A 20,436-nucleotide genomic window follows, 5' to 3' on the forward strand; every position below is an offset into this window, starting at 1 on the left:
CAAGCAGTCACTTTTTATGCCAGCAAATACAGAGCCCTCCTCAAAAAGGAGATTGATGAAAATGTCAGACTTTTCACCTCAGTTTAATACTCTCTCAATTTCCTATCCTCAGAAAACAAGGATATTTACTTTATCTCTCCCTTCATCCCCTGTTCTATAACAATATACACCAACCCTGGGATTATTTTAAGAAACTTGATCTGAAACTTAAGGAACTTAATCCTATCTTCTGATTTTCAGCCACCATGTGACATCATCTGTTAGAATCAAGTTACAGATGTTGGCCTCTGTGTCTGTTTGGATTTCTGTGAATATTATTCTAAACAGGAAAAGATTCTTTTACCCATTATTTGGTCTATGCATAAACTGGTTATGAGACAGCTGCAGTGGGCATGAATGTATCCCTGGAACTTGTTCTAGTTCTACTGAATTACAGCTGTTTAATCACAGGATTAAGCTACAAGAGGTAAAAGTATTAACTGCGGTTAACTAGATTCACTGCTATTGAATTCGTGACTAGTGGATATAGAGGGTTCTTGTGGCATGAATTAAGATCATGTTTTACTGCTTTTAAGATGAAGCCCAGTCGCTGTCCCCCTGAGGACCATGAAAACTCAAGTGCTGTGGGAGGTAAATCCACCTCAATTCGGTTTAACCACTTTTTTATTTGCTAAACATAGTCTGACATCAACTTTAATGGCCTAGATTTACAACATTAAATATACAGTGCCTACCAATGTCAAAGAGATGCCAGTAAGTCAGTGATGATACAACGGTTTTGGGGTGAAGTAAAGTTCACTGTTTTTTAATGAAAGTTTAATTCAGCTTTCAACAATTTGAGGCTGCCCACCATCTAATTTGTAATGATGTTATTATTCTAGAAATAGGACAGATTAGAGGAAGGTGAGTTTTTTGGGTAAAATGATTATGTTATGTTATTTTCAGGCCACCATGCTAAATAAATAAATCAAAGCTGCATAAAGCAGTGCTGACCATAGGGAAAGAAAAACTCCACAGCAAAGAGCCTTTAGTATAAGCTTGTCAAGGTATATAGTTGATATATAAATGCAACAATTTACCATTGAACCTGTCAGCACAGCTGTCCTCATTGCAGGATTATCTATGAGGCCCTTGGGCAAACAATTGCTTTTGGGCCCCAATGAACTCCACTATACAGGGACGTTTCATCATTTCTCCTGACACCCACAAACCACATAGCACTGTAAAGCCTAGATGATTGGTTGACTAATAGATTAGCATAAAAGTAAGTTGGTAGCAATTCTGATAATTGATTAATTCATATCCATATTTAAGAGGCTGAAAACGTTTAGTGTTTGGCTTTTTTTTTTAAACATGATTATAATCAATGAATCAATGATTATAAAAAATAGTTGCTAATTACTTTTCTATCAACTAATAGATTCATAGACTTATTTCAGCTATACTGCCAGGTCTGGTAGTTTCATTTAAACAAAAAAACATCACATTTTATAAACTCTTAATGTGTTTCTTATGCAAAACTCTTGTGCAGAAAAAAAAGATTTCCCTCTGAAATATAATGAAGATGGAATGAAAATACTCAAGTACAGTAAAAGTACCTCAAATCTGTATTTAAGTACACTGCTTGAATAAATACTAAGTGCTTAGTTACCATGAGACTTAACTTAAGTGATAAGTGCAAGAACAAATGTATTGTATTGGATTTGGCACTAGTTAGTGATAAACCTGTTCCAAATAGAATTATTTAACTCAATCTTAATATATAATTTATATGTTGTTCATTATATTGTAGTCATGTATTCACTTAGTATCAAGTTGAGCCTTTAATGTGATAGAAATCGTATAGAGTAAGTCTGCTTTGGCTCTTGCGAAGTTTGTATTAACTTGTTATTAACGCTGTTAAAGGTGTAAAATTCGCGTAGCTAATTTTAGCAGGGCAGCAGACCCGCCAGCGTGGAGATGAGGTGTTGTCTTTGGACTGAAATCCCACACCATATTTTGGAGTCTGCCTGAGCACACTCAGACAGCCAGGATCCAAACTTCCGTGTGGCTCCACACCCTGTTTTCCGGAGAGCCGGTGGAGATCCAGCCCTTCAACACGCTGCTCTCTTACGTCCCGTCCGTGAGCAGTGAGCTGGCCGCGGCGGAGATTTCTCCTTCTAGTCGGATCTTATCTTTTCTCCAGCTGAGCTCTTTCTAGTCTTTTTTACGCACTTGACACATACCGGAGTAGTAAAGTCGGCGCGGTTTTGCTCAGTCGCACGCAAATGTTTTTGTCCTTGCGCTGCGCCTCCGTGGCAATGGATTGATTTCAGTGTTTTTTCTCCGACCTCTGCCTCGACCAAGTTGAGAAAACAGTCTCTCTCTAACCTGCGGCTTTCTCTCTCCAGCTACATGTTTCATCCGGCCAGTTTTAAAACTACCTGGCTCCGGATGTTCCTGCACATTTTAGGACTTTGAACTTTTTTTTATCCCTTGTGCATTTACGGGAGGTGGCCCGGGGATTGTAAGGATTTCTTTTTTTAAAAGCTTCCCCGGGGTTCCTGAAGCCTGCAAAGATTTATTTGTGAAAAGTGATGGCCGAGCGGGGAGCTCTGTCGCTCCTCTCTCTCCTCTGTCTCACCTTTCTCTACACGGCGACCACCGCGGCAAAGCATGTCGACAAAGGTAAATACCTTTAATTCACTGTTAGTTGTCCTGCTGTATGTGTGTTTGTTCACATCACGATTGAAGAAACTTACCTACAATGTATCACGAGTTGGGGGGAAAAAAATAGAAAGACGCGGAATGCAAGCTGTTGGCTCTGGAAATCAGACATGGAGCTAGGCAGCTAATTCTGCTGGGATTAGGTCAGCTACTCCTTCACCATTTACACAACTTTAAAAGTAGGCTACTTTTCCATAACGGGCACACTATTTACTCCCAGACCAGACCTGTTTGAGGCTGTAAAGCAACATGCCCCCCCCCTTCCTTTTGTCTGCATAGACGCTGTTTATGGGTTTCTGTGTTTGTGCCTTTTCAGATCATTCATAGACATGAGATAAAGCTGTTTCACGAGCACGTCTGTGGGTTGTGTGCAAGTGTATTTGAAATTCTAAAATATCACATTTGTTTGCTGAACTGAGATCATCCATCTGTCTGTGTTTGACTAGCTCAGTGGTCATGGAAATGCAAAGGATGGATGTAACTTGAACCTGACAAAAAAAATTGTAAAAAAAAAAAAAAAAAAAATACACTCTGCAAAGAAGAGTCATTAGTGTTCACTGTCAGGTAATGAGCCAGCATCATCAGTCCAGCAGACATCTCATTACCTGGGCGTCAATACATGTTTAGCTGATGGATAAACAGAACCTCATTCATTTGCTTCTGTTAATTGTTTTGAAGTGAGGGCACTGCACTGCAGTGTGCACTTCGCTATGTCTTATTCCAACTGGTGGTGCTCTGTAGAGAGACATTACACTGATATTAGAGCTGAATTCTTCATATTAGAGGTATTGATTAGAGTCTGTATGTTTCAGCTTAACCCACCACAATCTGCTATAAGCACTCCAAGCTGTGAGTGCTGGCAATGAATTGGAGAGCCGTGAGGAAAAAAATTGTCTTTCCAGCAGTCATTGGAGTGCACAGCTCCAGCCCTTATCACATACCCTATCGTGACAGTCATATCTTTATCATTTAAGCTGTTAGACGTTATCAAACACAGCAGCATGTGGTCTGGAAAATTGCAAATATAACTGACTCTTGTGCAACATGGCCCAGTTTTTTCCATCATTCTCGTGATATGCAAAATAGTTGTGTGTGTGTGTGTGTGTGTGTCTGTGTCAAAAAAAGAAAAAGAAGGCAGTCCATGTGCCTTTTGAAAGCTTGTTTATTTGTGCCGGTTAAAAAGAATGAATTTGCAAAGAAGACAGGCCTCTGAATGACGGGCCTTTGCTAGCTGTTGGGGTCTCTTGCGTGTGGAGCCTGATGAAAGACCCTCTCCTGCATTAGAAGCGCTCTGCAGTGGTGGAAGGGGAGATAGAGAGGGAGAGAAAGAGAGAGAGAGAGGGAGAGAAAAAAGCCCCTCCTTGGCTTTGCTGGAGATCAGTACAAAAGAGAGAGATGGGGGTAGGGTGAAACAGGCTGACTGTCTGGAAAGTAATAAAACCAGGAGATTAAGGGGACCAGGGAGTTCCTTTGGGAGCTTTGATTGATTCCAGAGAATTGGACTGGGACCCACACGCAGAGAGAGTCTCAAATTACTAATTGTGGGGTCCCCTTCTCTGAAAATATCTGTTTATTCAAAACACATTTCTTTGAGGTCCTGACTGTGGCCAGAACTTATCTTTATCAAAGTTGGCAGAGTTGCAGCCGTAACTTAAAGAGTTGCAGTCTGGCTCATTTGGTTTGGGGACACATGTAATAGATAGTCTCACTTCTTATTTTACTTTGGATTAACCTGTTAAAAAAGTTCAGCCTAACTGCTGCTATTTTTACCACTTCCTTGTCTGTAGCTCTTAGAAGTTGTTGGAACTTTAAAAAAATGCCCCAGAAGTTTGGTTTTTGTAAACAAGTGCCTGTTAGAGGAGTGTAAAAATCCATTTAGGCTCTATCTTATCTGTGTAATCCTGCTGGGAGGGAATTGTGTGCTGATTGTCTCCCTGAGGACAATGCAAATAACTTGCTGAAATGTGTAAACATTTGGCAACCCTGCCTGCTCTTACAGACCACTCTCTGGGGTTTTATCCTCACAGACCACCTCAGATGCAGCCTTACCCGGCGTTTATAAACAACTGTCGTTTTCTTTGGTGCATTTAAGGTCTTCCCTGTGTGGACTCTGCTGCTAAGAACATAATTTACCACCTTTTGTGTTGTTGTGTTTGGAAATCCCAGGTGGTCCTGCATCCCCAGTGTGTGGGGAGAAGAAATAGGAATTCCAAAAAGCTGGTTCAAAAACGTATTCATCCTGAATTTCAACAATAATTCACTCCTCAAACTCATTTTACAGTGAAATCTGCATGCAAAGTGTAGTGAAAGGTTTCTGTGACACAAACGAATTTTGCAACTTCATCCTCAGATCAAAACAGCTCAACCTTCTCCATTCATTCAGATCATCTTATGACGAGTTGAGAGGGGACGTCATGCAGAGTCACCTGCTGTCTCTGCTGTATAGAGTATGCTGTTTACTGATCATTTATTTATGGGCTCCAATCGCTCATAAAGTCCTAATGACCTCCATCCACCGAGAGACGGATAATTGCACACTTGGCCAAGTGTTTGATTCATCTGCTTCACTAATGAAACCACCCCCATTAGGAAATGCTACTGATCTGCCGTGGCCCCTGATGTGGGAGCTCAGTTTGTTGCTTTTCAGTGCGCTCGGGTAGGAGATGGCATGGTGAGGTCAGCAATTTGAGACCACAGTCGAAAAAATAACAACTTGTTTGTGCTTTTGTTCCTGTTTGCTATTTCAGCGGCAAGATCCGCTTGTGGGTCTGTAGTGGTTAAAATGACCACAATTATTGAGATAATTTGCAGTAACTGTTGCAGCAGTTTATCACATGTAATTGGCAGGAGGGAAAGGTGGATCAATATCCTCTGAATAGATTGAACGGCATCTGCTGTTGCGTCTCTTTGGTGGCTGGGGGTCAGCGTAATCACCTGCTTACAGCTTAAGCTTTTAGCTGACTATCTGAGCAACCAGTAGGACTACTGACTTATTTAATCTTAACAAGGCTTGCCTGTCTGCTAATTTGCTGACATATAGTGATTAAATAAAACAGAAGTGTATGCTGAACTGCATGAAGTTGTATAGACGTAGTGCAGTTAAACTATAGCAAAATCTCTGTTCTTTGCACGCTGGAAAAAATGCACATCTTGAAGCTTACATGGTTTAATCCCATTTCTCAGCATATCAAACTTTCACGCGTCAGCTGTTAGTCAGGAGGTTTAATGTTTGCACTCCAGATTGAAGAGATTTGAATTCTCCCTCCACACACTATACTATTTTATTCCAGTATTTTTCTCTATGTTTACTGATTGCTATTCAGCACGCTGTTTTAAAACTCTTACTCTAACTGGCATTATTAGCCCCCCTGTGTGTCCGAGACATAGCCCGGGCCAGCTTGCCGGTTGCTCGTGGTAGCGAAGGGAGGGCTGTTTTGAGTGGAGGGAAGCCCAGCCCGCATCATGGTCTAAAACCCAGAGCGGATCATGGACAAGTCCACGGCTTCTGCTGCCCCCCTGCTAAGATGAAATTACCTCTATCAGAGCTGCTTATAGTGTGGTGTGGTACAGAGAAATGTGACAGAGGTCTACTTCTCCTGTCTTTCCACCTCAGCCTGCATACCAGCCTTTCCTGCGATTCTGATCCTGGTACAGATTCATACATACTGATACTGGAAAAACATTAATATTGTTACATTTATTAAAACCATATTACCCAGCCATACAAATTTCTGTTCGTAAAACCCTGTCCTTTGTGTGTTTATGCACTGTGGGTGACACTGCAGGTGGTGAGCTGAGAATTTGTCTACAACAGTGTCTTTAAAAAAAAAAAAAAAATTGGTATTTTCCATTAACAAAACCAGTGCATTCAGTATACTCCAGCACAGAAAACCAACTGATATTCACGTTACAAGCAGCAGCTGTAAGTAGGCGTGACAATTGCCTTCTGATTTGTAGGGCAAGACAAATTTGTTTCCCAAAAGAAATGATGATGTAAGAATCTGTCAGGCTCAGCTCAGAAGATGACAGTAATTGATCAGTTGGGTTTACTCAATAAACATCCACTTTGCTGCAATTAATCAAGGTAATATGTTGGAATAAAAATCAGAAAATTCAGGTTTTTTTTCATGTGGGAAGCAAGCTCCTTTGCTTTTCAGTCTCAGCGCAGCTATTTTAATGTTAAAAGTTCTACATTTGTAGCAGCAGTTTCCTGTTCACCAGTTTCATCATGACATTTTGTACTTGCAGAGAAGAAAAGCTCTTTTTTTTTCTAATCAATTTCCTTGGGGGAAACCCTGGTCTCTGGACACGGGAAAACCCTTTTATTTAATGTGGTGCAAAAGGAGTTTAGGTGTTGTCCTGAACCATCAGCTCTCTAAGATCTACTTTGAAAGCTGGCCTGTGCCTTATTATCATTGGTCAGTTCACAAAAAGCATCTAACATCAAGTGTACTCTTCTCTGGGGCAGAACTTCTCTCAGATTCAGAGGTGTTCCTGCTGTGCCTAAAAAGATGTCAGACGCAGCACCTTGCCAATCCGGCTTCTGTCTGTCTTCTTTGTGTCTGCTGGCCCTTTCATGTCAAAAACAAAGAAGGCTGGAAAACCTTGCTGGGAGTTTGAAAAAAGTTGTGTCTAGGGGCCATAAAGCTGTCCATACTGCCCTGTGTGATGACTCCTTTGAGAATTCATGCTAACCCAAGGGACATTACATCAACAGTATTTTTATCTTTAACTGGAGATGTCGTTGGAAACATGTTTGCTTCGCTGATTTCCACTTTTCTTGTACTTTTGGTTTTTAAAAATAGAACGAAATGCAAAATTTCTAATCCACTGTGGTGCTGTTGTGCTCTCCAGGCTTCCCTGTTCTGCCGTGATTGAATGATGCTCAGGCTTAATGACCTCTGGGAGAGCAGAGTCTTTTCAGTTTCCTTGGAGCTGATGCACATTTTGCAACATTGTAAGCAAAGCATACAATGAAGAGGCTGAAATCATGGGTTCATGACAATAACATTGTAGTTTATCATCTCTGTTATTAAGCTTCTGTGCACTTCAACTATAAGGTGATTTCTGCCATGCTCTGGTCTGCTCCTCAAGCCTTGCATTTACATGTATAAAATGTACAGTTTTTATTTTATATTTTTAGCATAATCCTATGAGTGCATTTACAGACTGTGTGTTTTAGACATTGAAATGTATAATACAGTTTATTAGGCAAAGTGCTGCACTGATATAATCTTATCAGTTTCTGTTTTTGAAACAAGGCATTACCTTTTGACTAAACATTGCTGCCCACATTTCTCAATCCTCCAATCAGCAGTTTTTCTGTGGGTTATTTTACTATGTGTATGTGCATTGTTGCAGTGGCCACTGTGTGTGAAGGGTTTATGTCAAACCAAAAGAAATAAAGTGTCATTCTCATGTGCAGATAGTAGTAGTTCCATCAGACACAGCACACAAAATGGCTAAAAACTACTTTTAAGTGAAGATTGTGTGAATAACAAGCTAGTAGTCTTGCAGCATGACACATTGTATAATATTTATGTTCCGCTAGACTGCAGTCACAGTTGGTCATGTTTTTCAGGACAGCGTGGCATTGTCCAGTCTTTAAACTGCATACAGAAGAACTGCAGGAACCAAGCTTCTGTGTGTCAGTGCACGTCTCCTTTATAAGTGCAGCATGACGGCAGCAAATGGCAGTGTGTGTGTGTGTGTGTATGTGTATTGACGCTAGATTTAAGTAGTGTACTGCAAGCAAAGAAGTATTTTCCCCTGGCCTGGCATTCAAGCAAAACCTCAAAGGAATGGGCTTCCAAAGGAATCATTTAACAAGCCTAGCAGGACAGTGAGGACTTTTTCCCTGAAAATTTTCCTCAAACTTTAGCTATTTTGGTTCTGCTGAGCTCCTGTCATGGTGTCTCCTGTTGGTAGTGGCAGCTGCATAGGATTATGACACATGTACGCTGTGCTTGTCAGATGAGCCTGGACTAATGAGTACAAGGCTCTCTTATACACAGAACTGGTTTTACTGCCCTGGGACGGGCATATTACATACATTTCCTATTAAAATGAGATGTCATAAGCCATTTTAAATGTTTGAATTCTTATTTTCTAATTCTTCTGAATTGCTGGACTTGCTGCTTTGATTGAAATCTTTAAAAGCATATCTGAGTGTTTCTGTTGATTGTGAGAAAAAGGATGTGGGATGTCTAGTGGGATGTTTCAATATTGACAAAGAGATTTTCTACTGAAGCATTGTCTCACGAAGGCATCTCAGAACAGGTACATAAACCTGAAAGATAGTGACTTTTCACCAGGAAACAAAAGAGGAGATGATGTTTAATGATTTGAACAGGAAGCAAGAGCGCCTCAGAATGACAGATATAACATAGACTTTACTCAGTGAGCGTAAGCTACACAAGGAAGAAATGGAAATGTTAGTTGATGTTACCTTTTTGTAGGTTCTTTAGATTTTGCAAGCTCTTTTTTACAATCAGTTGTTACTCTTAAGAACCTTAAATATAATTAGTGCAAATTATATTTAATGTAGTTGTGAGGTGGCGGGTCTCATGCCTGGCAGCAGTCCTGGCTGTAAATTAAGAGAGACTAATATTCTTCTTGAAAGACTGATTAATAACCTTCATTTGGTTGCAGTGTATCTGCTGGAGTTCCAACATCCTGCGGCTCTCAGACATGAATTTATTCTCTGCTGTCTTCTTGGAGGACGTCCAGGGTGTGATGAATTAACCTGAGAGTCTTCTCAATGGTGTAGTTCGTAGTGTAGTGCAGCAGTTAAGTAGCTTGTGCTTCAAAGAGAATACAGGAAAAACAGGAATCAATGCAACTTTTCCAATATAATGATTTTTGTTCGTCGTTATTGTCCAGTATGGATAGTGCAATTTGAATCCTGTTACTCCCAACCCAGAATTGTTTTTTTATGGATCCTATTGCTGTTTGTGCCCCAGCAATACACATTCAGACTGAGGCAGATGTGTTTCATTCACCAAACTAACTTGCATTGTTGTTTCTGAGCGCAAACATTGTCATCCTCACCATGCTTGTCATATAACTGATGCTAGGTTTACCAGTATGTGTACGGGGGAAAGATCTTCCACACTCACTCATAAAGTATCAGTCATCCATGTACACACACAGCCTCTCAGCCTTCATTCAGTCAAAGGAACTTTTCATGTGCTGAAAGGGTGTGGGGGCAGTCAGTCACAGAGAGAGGATTGTGAGCACTGCTCAGTCGCGCTGGCTGCCATCATCTTGTGCCCGGCCTGTGGCTCTTGGCAGCTTTAGTCATGGTGGGATGTGTGTGTGCGTGTGTGTGTGAGTGAATTTGGGTGGGTATTTGTATAGGCGTATGCCACCCATCTGGGGTTGAACAGCTGTTTTATCAACAAGGTTAAAAGAGTTTTCCGACTTGAACTTGCCCTTCAGCAAAAAAAAAAAAAAAAAAAGAAAGTGGTTACCTACTTCCACTGAGACGATTTGGAAGAAATTAGACCATTTCTATGGAGCAGCTTGCAACCTAGATATCATTGATCCAGTATTGTGTGCTGAGCACCTATTTTGAGAAACAAAAATGGGAGGAAGGCATGCACTGGTAGCTGCACTCCTTATTATATTATTGGTATTTTTTTATTGGTCTTTATTTAGTTAAAAACAAAATTACAGATTTGCTCACAGCTGTGAATTATAAAGACGTCGGTAGTTGTGTGGTTTGGGTTTGTCAAAGAACTTTCATTTCTAAAAATGTGCTTAGGAACAGATTTTTATAAGTTTCGCATAAATTAAAACCTTATGTTTCCCATTGGAAAATATTGACGTACACTGGTGAGCCATGCTGAGATTTAGTTTTTTTTTTTAACATGGTGATTAAGTCAACTCTTTACTTTCTTGAACAGTACTCATAACGCAATTCAATACAATTGCTCAGCTTCAACCAAGAGTTCTAACTATGGTGTCTGTTTAATTGTTAATGAGCTGCGTCATATTTGGTGTGCGGTGCCAGAACAATTCTGTTTGAAGTTTAAGTATTTTCTCCATTATTTTCTTGGTCTGTTTTACAAGGCAGGAACTGGTTTGTCTGGTTTCTGAAGTGGAAATCCATAGAAATCGCTCAGCTTTTTCAGCATAGAAGATGTAGTGTGTTGAGGTTTCAGCAAGAATAGAAGAAGGTGTCATTTTTTTGTCCTACACGGTACTTTTCCATGGCAATGTCTCAGCATGCAGCGCACAGCAGCGTTCTGGATTGTTGAGTCTCAGACATTAAGTTTAAACAATTTAGGGTTTAGAGTTAAGACCACTGGAGGCTCTGCACAAGTCATGTATATATCAGCTTGTGTGCCAGATCTTGGAGCTCTTCCATTCAGCCTCCCAGGTTTTATTTTGATTTCACCTGCTGCTATGGTGACCCCCTGAAAAAAATTCTCCCAGTATTAACCAATGTTTCTGCTGCTAAATCCAAGCTGAAACGATTCTTTGAAAAGTTCAGCATTAGATAGAGGCTCCTTTGTGCTGTAGGGAGCTCCCCTTTGGCATTGGGCTTCACTGACTGCGCTGACTTCTCACCATGTTATTGGAGCCAGTTCCTCCTCAACTCTGAGCTCATCTAAAGCTGACGGAGGTCAGGAGAGGCAGCTGAAATGGTGAAGTTACAGCTTTAAGCCTTTTTAATACACTGCCATGATGTAATGGAATTGGCCGTCTCTTTTGATTCTGCTTTCTTGGCCCTTCACAGTTGAATAAATGCGTCCCTCAGCAGCACTTACTTGAAAGATGATGGCGTTTCTCCTTTTTATATTAATGTTACACAGCTCAAATACAAAATAAGCTTGAGCTTGGCCATAGAAAATGCTAATTGCACCTTGAAATTTCATTTACTGTACCACTGTGGTGCATGAATTTTACTGTTGATGAAAATGCCAAGTCTTAAGTGAGGTATAAGGGCTACCGTTTTATTAGAGTTTGAGAAAACAGGAGCTACTGGATGGGTTTTGATTTAAGACTTGCATTCAGATTCTTAAAATAATGGAGCTGTGTCAAGCTGAATTGTCTTTGAGGTGGTTCTAACTTTTAACTGACATGAGGACCACATTTCCCATGTGGCCATGCACCAGGACAATTACAATAATAAAATGACACCCCACCTCATTTACTTACTTATGTTTATCTTTTTTCTAATTTGGGTCCTTGACCTTTTGGGAAGATGATAAATCTCTTCTAGTGTCTGTTTTATGGAGTCTGATAATTGAGTAGGGTTGGCAGTGATATGAAAGTCAAGTTAAAAGGAAAGTTACATTACTAATTTATAGACTTACACAATACAGGGGAAGATTGCGCAAATTTTGCAGTGTGACCGTATGACTCACGTGCACAGTTGATTAAATTCCTGGAATGACCACAAGATTGTGAATAATTTTGTTCACTTCTCTTTTGCTATACTCCCTTTATATAGTGCAGCAGGGTTTCAGTCACTGTTTGAAGCCGTACAGAACCTGAGAGCAGCATCTGGGACAACAAGGTCTCTTGAGCTGTGTCTAAATACAGACATGACCTTCCCCTCTCTCTCTCTGTCTGATATGGAGGAGGAAGAGGAGGATGAGCAGGTGGAGGCAGAGCAGTAAGCTCCTGGAGGTGAGGATTTTCATCCAGCTTGAAGTGTGCGCAACGGGCAGTGAAGCAGCTGCATCAATTCCCTCTGATTCCTTAACCACTGTCCCTTGAACCTTGACTCCACTCCCCCCCCCCCATCACCACTCCTACGTCTCAGCCTGTGACAGGTCACTCAGCCACAGCACCAGCATGGTTGCAAAATGGATGGCAGCCAGCAGGGAGCACCTGCGGAGGAATAGCAGGCGAGCAGCATTCCATCACAGGACCCCGAGACACAGATGTCATATGAGACACGAGGGACGTGTTTGGAGTGGGGGATGGGGTTGGGAGGGCCAGTGGCAGAGGTTTTGGCATGGTGGGGCAGTAATGGGGTGGGATAGCAGGCCAGCTGCTACCAACAGATTCTTAATGAGGTGTCCCATCAAGAACCCAGGGAGATGAACATTAATGACTACAGTTAAACTTGTCTGCTCATTTATTCCCCCCTTTTCAATCATGCTAGGATGAGGAGGTGCATGACATGTTTGGGAACACAGTAATTGGGTATTTCTTCCAAGCCAGATTTAAGTGTAGTTTAACCTTTTGTGTAATAGGGCTGCAACTAGACCAGTGATTATTTTCATCATTGATTTATTTGTCAGGTTTTTTTTAGCAGTTGATAAATAGTTTACTCTGTAAAGTCATAACTTCCCAGAACCCAAGGTGACATGTTTAATTTACTTGTTTTGTCCAACCAACATTACAACCCAAGGATATTCTTTTTACTTACTGTAATTAAAAAATAATTAAAACAGAGAAAAGCAAAAACTCGCCTTTGAGAAGCTGGAACCAGCAAATGTCAGTTTTGCTTTTGATAAATGACTCAAATGCTTGATTATCAGTATAACGGTTGACTAATTGTTTAATTGACTAATTACTTAGTAATTGACTAATTACGTAGTAAGCTATCTAACCAAATGGGGAACACAGAGACTTGACAGGGAGATTTGACAGGTGGTCCAGTGCAGATGCATGATTGTCATAATCTTTGTGTAAATGCACAGAATTTTAATCTCTGACCATAATAAACAATACACAGTGAAATTTAAATTACCATATTTATTTGATAAGCCCAAATTCAGCAGAAGTATTAATTTATTAGATAAAATGTGAAACTCTTAGACATTACCTTTTCAACACAGCACTGGAGGTATGTAATAACTATAAAGTAGAACCATTATTTAGAATATGAGTGTGTATGTCTCTCTTGTGAAGGGCAGTGAGTTCTTGTATAACCTTTTCTCTGCAGCCAACAATCCAAGTGCTTGAATTATTGCTTGGAGAGAAAAGCAAAAATGCTTTTTTCTGCTTTCATACTTCATTTACCTGGAGTGGTCTAAATTAGTCCTGAGTGCATAAGCATGTCATTCAAGCTTTCAGGACACCTGCTGAACAAATTCAGTCAAAGTGCACACACAAACACACACACATATACACACACCCCGAGCAAGATCCTAAAATATGTCCTGCAGTCTGTTTGTGCCATATGTCGTATAATATTGTAGTGAAGTGTAGCAAGTCTAAATGAAAATTCACCCAACATTATCTAATTAAGCAGGTGTGAAAGCAGCTTAATTCAAGTCGGTTTTGGCACTTCTCATGGGTCCGTGTTCAGCATGAAGCAACAGTTCATTCAGCTGAAATATGTGAATACTTTCATTAAGCTGGGGACCAAGTTGCACACTTTCATTTCTCCTCAAAAGAAGATGTCAGAAGTGGCCTTGAGTTATAAAGAGTGGTGGTTTTATTAGCCACTGCTAGCCTGTGGGGTACTTTTTGTTGCGGAGTGACAGGGGACTTTATAATGAAGCTCTCTAACCCAATGAGCCCTGAATCAGTGGAGCCCCTCTTCCCTTTCTTTGTCCCTTTCCCAATCCCCCCACAGTGCCACTGCATTCCCAGCCTGGCGGGGCAGTGTCTCTGGGCCAGGGCCATGTCACGCACCCCTTCTGGCCCCAAGCGTCCGTGGTGGGGGGGTCAGGGGTTCAAGTGCTCCCCGTGGAGCGATGCATGGCATGCCTAGCGACGCCGTGGTTCGGCCCCTGCACTGGCTACGTCGGTAATTAATTTCTAATGAGAAAGAAATTGGCTGACCTTGCAATAGCTAGCCTCTTGGCTCTAGCTTCCTATTACTGCCCCTTTCCCATTTTGCCTTTCTCCCACACAGACTTTAAACAAGAGGCGAGGATAGCCCCTCCTGGCTCAATGCTGATAGTGAAGCGCTCAGAGAACATTCCTCGCGTGCTAGACAGAGGTTGAGAGTGGATTTTATGGGTTGTCTTTCTGCTAGTCCCACACATACCTGTGGTTCATGTGCATGCTGTAGAAGCTTAACTGTGTTAACCCCTCACGTAACATAAGAAACACAACTGCTGATTTGAAGATGTGAGAGCTTCTTGGCCTTGGTTAAGACACTGTATCAGTCTGTTTGTGAAATGTATTTGTATCTGCAGTTGAAGTTTTGTTCCATCATAGGTCTCATCTAATTTACCAGGCCATTCAAATGCTCTTAAAGGAATACTCTGACATTTTGGGAAATTCACTTATGTTGTCTTACCAAGAGTTTGAATTTGAGGATCAATAACAATTTAATTTCTATGCATTTAATATGGAGATAGTGCTTTTACACATTTGGCTTATCACAGAGGCTAAAAGCAGGGCGAAATGGCCAGTCTCACGTAACAGTAAGGAGGATTATATCAAATTTTAAATACACACGCATTTAAAAAAATACTTAACAGCCCAACAGTCTGAATGAAGAATAGTCACCTGTGTGTGGGCTATTTCAAAGGCACCTACACTGTGTGGTTGTGACACAGATGAAAGCTGTGTGGCCAAAAACAATTTTTTGTAAAATAATTTCTTGTCATAGAGTACAGTTTTCTTTTGTCATCAATAGTTAATGTCATACAGGTAATGCACCAGTTCTTCAGACACACATGCATCACCTGTAAATACGACTGCTACCTCTTTGGAAAGTAAATGATATAGATCATGTAACGTCCTCCAAAACTATTTTAGTTAAGGGAACAGAAAAAGTCATCCTCCCATTCAAAGATACTTAATTAAAGCACAGTATCCGTGTGTTGTGGGTTTTCTGGTCAACGTGGCAGCAGTCTGTATCGATAAGATTTCCTGAGGGGAAACAATTGTGTGAAATGCAGGAAGCCATTAGGAAGCCAGGGACTCGTGTCTCTCCCTGCTGAGTAAATAGTGTCTGGGCCTCTCCCCCTCTACTTCATCCACTTTTGAATGAGCCCAGCACTTGTAACAATAAAGGCAGGAAATGAACTGTACTCACACAGGAGCATGCAGGATACTCATTGTGTTCCTAATTGACCAAACTAGGTTGGGTGATAAAAACAGACTTTTCTCTTGGTTAGTCAAAAATAGCTCAAAGGTAGTAGACAGTAGGTGTGGTCAAAAAAGGCAGCTAATGAGGCAGTATTTCATTGCATAACTTTAGATTTTTTTTGGGTTGGGGGGGGGGTATGTTTTGGTCATGTTCTACCTGACCCAGTTTGTGTGAAATTGGAGGTTGCAGTTTGAATCCATAACTGCCTGGTGCATGCATTGCTTACATGCAACATATAGCACAAAAAGTACAAAAATGTACAAGAGAGAACATTGTTTTGGGTCTGTGCTATGTGAAACCACTGGCATTCCTCAGTGTTAACCTGTTTACTATTTGCTAACCTCACCTGGCTGCCAGATCATTATTTTTCCTCTGTGGAATGCAGGCGTGACTCACAACCAGACAGTGTTACTTAAGTTGTCACCTTAGAAGCCCTCCAGGGGAAAGTTGTTTTGTCCTTGAATGGGGACCATAAGCGTATTTGAGCTGACCTGAATTCAGAGAAGATTGGTAATGTAGTTGGGATTTAGGTTATTTCTACTACCAATCCTACTACTCATTAGACAAAATTCAATGTGCGTGTGTGTTTGCGTGTTTGTTTTTTCCCAATAGTCATTAGCTTTTTCTTCCATGAGCATCTGCTACCCTTAAGGTCATGTATGCCAATTATACACCAAGAATCAAATGAACCAGTTTCTAAATCACCTCTCTGGTTTCATTGTTGGGTAGGGGATCAGTGGTTATCTGGCCCACATTTTGTGCTTAGTGTAATTGATGTTTGGTTTACCCCCTAGATTAAGTGACAACTAAGCAGGTTAGCATTGAGGATTTTCCCAGATTAATTCCAGGAGTCCAATCTGAGTGGGCTGGCCACTCTCCCTGTATCATCCCAATCGTCCTCCTTACCTGGGATTTACTAGCATATGAAAAGGAAATGAGATCAGAGGTGGCAATAAATCCTGCAGCAAAGCCTCCCTCAGAGAAAATGAGATGCATACATGGCATCGTCAGTCACCAGCCTCTCATGTCCTCATTCCCGATAAATTGATTTTTGGCTGCTCAGGTGATGGGAGGTGGTGCAGTCCTTCAGAGTGGAGCTTTGTCAACTAATGCCACTCTCAGTTTGGCCATGCTTTTCCTATATTGAATTTTTTGTCTGTAATGATACTTGACACAGCTTTGCAATGACTTGTTTGCATTGTGGCATGTGAAGAAATGTGCTCCAGTGAGGCTGTCTTCCTTTTGTTGTAGTCCATTTAGCCTCTAGTGATATATATTATAGTTCACACCAAGAGTCTTTGCACTACACCACCCAGTCACATTATGTCCATGCACTGTTAGGTTCCCCATGTCCCAGCAGATTTGCAAGCAACTAATTTAGGACTTGTTAAGTGATTTAGCATCTGTTTTTATAGGACCCTAGTGAGTCACAACTACCACCCCCCTTCTGCCCATCACTGTCTATGCCTGTGGCGTCAAGACTGGCTTTTGAATTTCAATCAGCCCTGGATGCATTGTTGTGTTTATTTGAGGGGGATGGGTCAGATGGGGTGTTAGTAGTGGCAACTGGTTCTGTGTGTCAATCAGATATTCAGCGTGACCAATGGGCAGCTCATTGGAGACTAGTTGGTGTCGTTCTCAGGGGGGCACGAGGCTTTAACTGCTGCCCGTGGGGCGAACCCTGCCCTTCATTCCTCACACATCGCCCTCCCTCCCGCCGTGCTCCTCCTCACAACGAGAACACAGGCAGTACAATCAATAACAGCCTCGCCCTCCTCCTCCTTACACTGCCCTCCCCCACTCCGACTCCTCCTCTGGTCAGCCGCTCCCTGCTTTCCATTTATCAGCACAGTGTTTGATGTTGGCTTCATCATTCTCTGTCAACCCCCCAGCACCTCAGTGTGTTTAATTGTATTAGATTCGTCATGGTGGCGCGGTTATTTGGCCTGCCCCAACTGGTACTGGGCCAAAGGGCTTCTCTACATGTACATGCAACCCAAGACATTAGCTTTAAGTATCTTTAGTGCTTAATTTATTTCCATATGGCGCTGCACAGTTGTGGTTCAGTGAGTTCCCCAGTACCCGAAGGTACGTGACGTCCTTTATTAAAGACCATTTTCCTTTTCCTAATTCCCTTTGTTCCCCGCATCCTTCTCTTTTTAACAGGCGGTGAAGCATAAGAGTTGAGCTTACATTAAAAATCAAACCTCTCAGTAGTCCTGTTGTAAAGGACGAGTGAGTGGAAACACTGGAAAAGCCAATCTCACACATAAACATATGTCCAGACAGTGAAGATGCTTACATCCTCGTCACACTGTGAAATACTCCCTGAAAAATATATTGGACTTTTTTGTCAGTTGTGCTCATTAGCAGCTTATTTCTTGAAGAACGCGGTCAGTGTGAAAATATTTGACAATAACAGTTTTTATTGCCACCACAAGGAAAATTGTCTTTAGTGACTGAATATCTGTTTTTAAGTGTGTGTGTGTCTGTGTGTTGTGTCCAGTCAGACCTAGGTATGGTGTGTTTCATTTGGGTTTAGCATATATAGATCAGCGTAACAAACTAGAGATGTATTCACACAGTGGAATCAGAGCTTTAGTGGCAACAACATAACCAACAAACATCTAATTCCATTTAATTGTATTCACCTTTGTCTCATCTAATCCCTTCATCAACTAATGAGCTCTAAATTTCCTTTTGTGGGGCTCTTCTGTGCAGCCTGTTGTGTGAGGATAATCTCTAGCCAATATGTTTCTTGTTTCGGAGAAACAGTGGGAAGATGTACTGGGAGAGAAGGGAAAGATGGTGTGCAGAGGAGAATGGGGAATGGGAAAGACTTAAGAGGCACAGTGAGAGAATCCGTCTTTGTCGATTACACACGCACTACAACCTTGACGGCCACATTAGATCTCTTTCTCCATACACCAAACTACCATTAATAATGGATACAGCTCTCTAGCTCTTTTGCTTTCTCTTCCCCTTCCCCCAGCCTTGCCCCTCGAGGCGTCTACCCCTCTTTCCCTGTCCCCTGCTTCCCTACCTCCATCCTATCCTACCCTTCCCATTTTCCCCTCCTTCCCCCCCACCATTTCAGCTGTGAGACTGCTAGCTAGGAGCCATGGCAGGTGTGCATACATCATCATGGCGCTGGCCACACAGCCTGCAGCACCCAAACAGTCATCATCAGACAGACAGATCCACCTGCCTGAGAAAGAGCATTGTAGTGGAGTGTGTTTAGTTTCCCTTTTTATAGCAGTTTGGTGTTATCTCAGTTTCGATGAGGACATTAGCTTGTTTTGTTTCTGACAGAAGCCTACAGACAATGACAAATGAATGACAAATAAATTCTGCAGAGATAGTGTGAATAAAATGGAGTACATACAAGCTATTGTTGACACTCTTCTGCATGCACAGTGGGAAAAGGCTTGTTTTATTAATATTACGTCCCGTTTGATTGTCACTTCAGCAATTGCATCTGTCATTTGATATGAGATAACAGTCCCTAAACAGCAGCTTCTCAAACTCTAAACCCTTTTAATGTTCTTGGCTCAGACTACAACATCTATAGTTTATTATAAGTTTTTATCTACATCAGTAAGCCCAAGAATCCACACAAAAGGTAAAACACTTAACAGTGCACAGTTGTGCATGATCTGTAGATGCATAGTTTAACAGCAGTCACCAGCCTGGACTGAATTGTAATCTGCTGCATAGTCAGTTCATTTAAAAGTGCAAGGGTGTGTTAGTCAACTAAATTATTTGTCCTGTTTATTGTCACAACTTTTGCAAGGCCACTTTGACTCTGAGCAAAATTAAAAAAAAAACAAAAAACATCTCTTACATACTTTCATCTAAACTGGGTAATTCAAATTTATGTAAAAATGCAGAAACAGTATGTTTTATCAGTCAACCTCGTCTGTTATATTTTGATATTGACTGAAATAGAAGGACAACATGGATGAAAAGAGATTTATAAAAAAAGAAGGCCTGAGCAAAGTAATAGAAATAGAAAATATGAATGCCCACAAGTTGTTACTGAATTTAACACGTTACATAACACAATAGTTGTATAGCTTCTTCAAAAGTGCACTTACAGTACATGTGACACTGCTAATCACGTGTATGGGCTGATCATGGATAACATCAACATAAACACAGCACATGTGGCATTTGAAAGACACTAATGCCATACTAATCCTCTCACCACGATAAATGGAATATATAGCATGCTGTATGTAAGAAATGGGAACTAGATGTGCAGTACAGTACCATCCTGCTGTACTGTTAATCCCCCTGGAGACACTACTGGCTTCCAAAAATCCACTTGCCTAGAGATTGACATTGCCTCATTATCTCACTTTATGGCAGACACTAAAACAGTATAAAACAGTTTTTATCTTAGGTAGAAAGGTGTGAGCACACATGTCTGTTATACAAAGGACTTTTTCCTTTTCAGCTTAATATTACTTTGTCATGCCCTGACAATAGATTTGTGACCTGCTGTGGGTGTTTCCTTATTTTATGCATGCTCCAATGAGCTCCATCTATTCAGTGGCTAATGAATTATGTGCCACTTAGGAGACTCATTGCAGGCTGTGGTGCAGTTGTTCTTGACAGCGGCATCCTCATATTTGGTGGCTGCAGTCACAGCTTTCTGAAATTGTGGTTGTTCTCTAAAGCAAACAGCGTGTCTCATGTCACTCAGTCCTGTTGTG

At 41.3% G+C, this 20,436-nt stretch overlaps 1 protein-coding gene across 10 annotated transcripts in view; it reads left to right on the forward strand.

The window, feature by feature from the left end:
- Nucleotides 1–2,035: 2,035 nt before the first annotated feature.
- Nucleotides 2,036–20,436, forward strand: part of neo1a (neogenin 1a) — a 148,300-nt gene continuing 129,899 nt past the window's right edge. For 6 of the 10 annotated variants that reach the window (XM_018683452.2, XM_018683449.2, XM_018683450.2 and 3 more), the window contains exon 1: nt 2,039–2,667. In XM_018683452.2, the coding sequence (XP_018538968.1) occupies nt 2,577–2,667 (91 nt within the window). In that variant the 5' untranslated portion in view covers nt 2,039–2,576. Of the gene's footprint in view, nt 2,668–20,436 lie in introns of all 10 variants that reach the window. The other 4 variants (XM_018683447.2, XM_018683448.2, XM_018683456.2 and 1 more) reach the window with 3 other exon arrangements.

The sequence above is a fragment of the Lates calcarifer genome, linkage group LG2 (genome assembly GCF_001640805.2).
Source record: "Lates calcarifer isolate ASB-BC8 linkage group LG2, TLL_Latcal_v3, whole genome shotgun sequence".
NCBI classification, from domain to species: domain Eukaryota; kingdom Metazoa; phylum Chordata; class Actinopteri; family Centropomidae; genus Lates; species Lates calcarifer.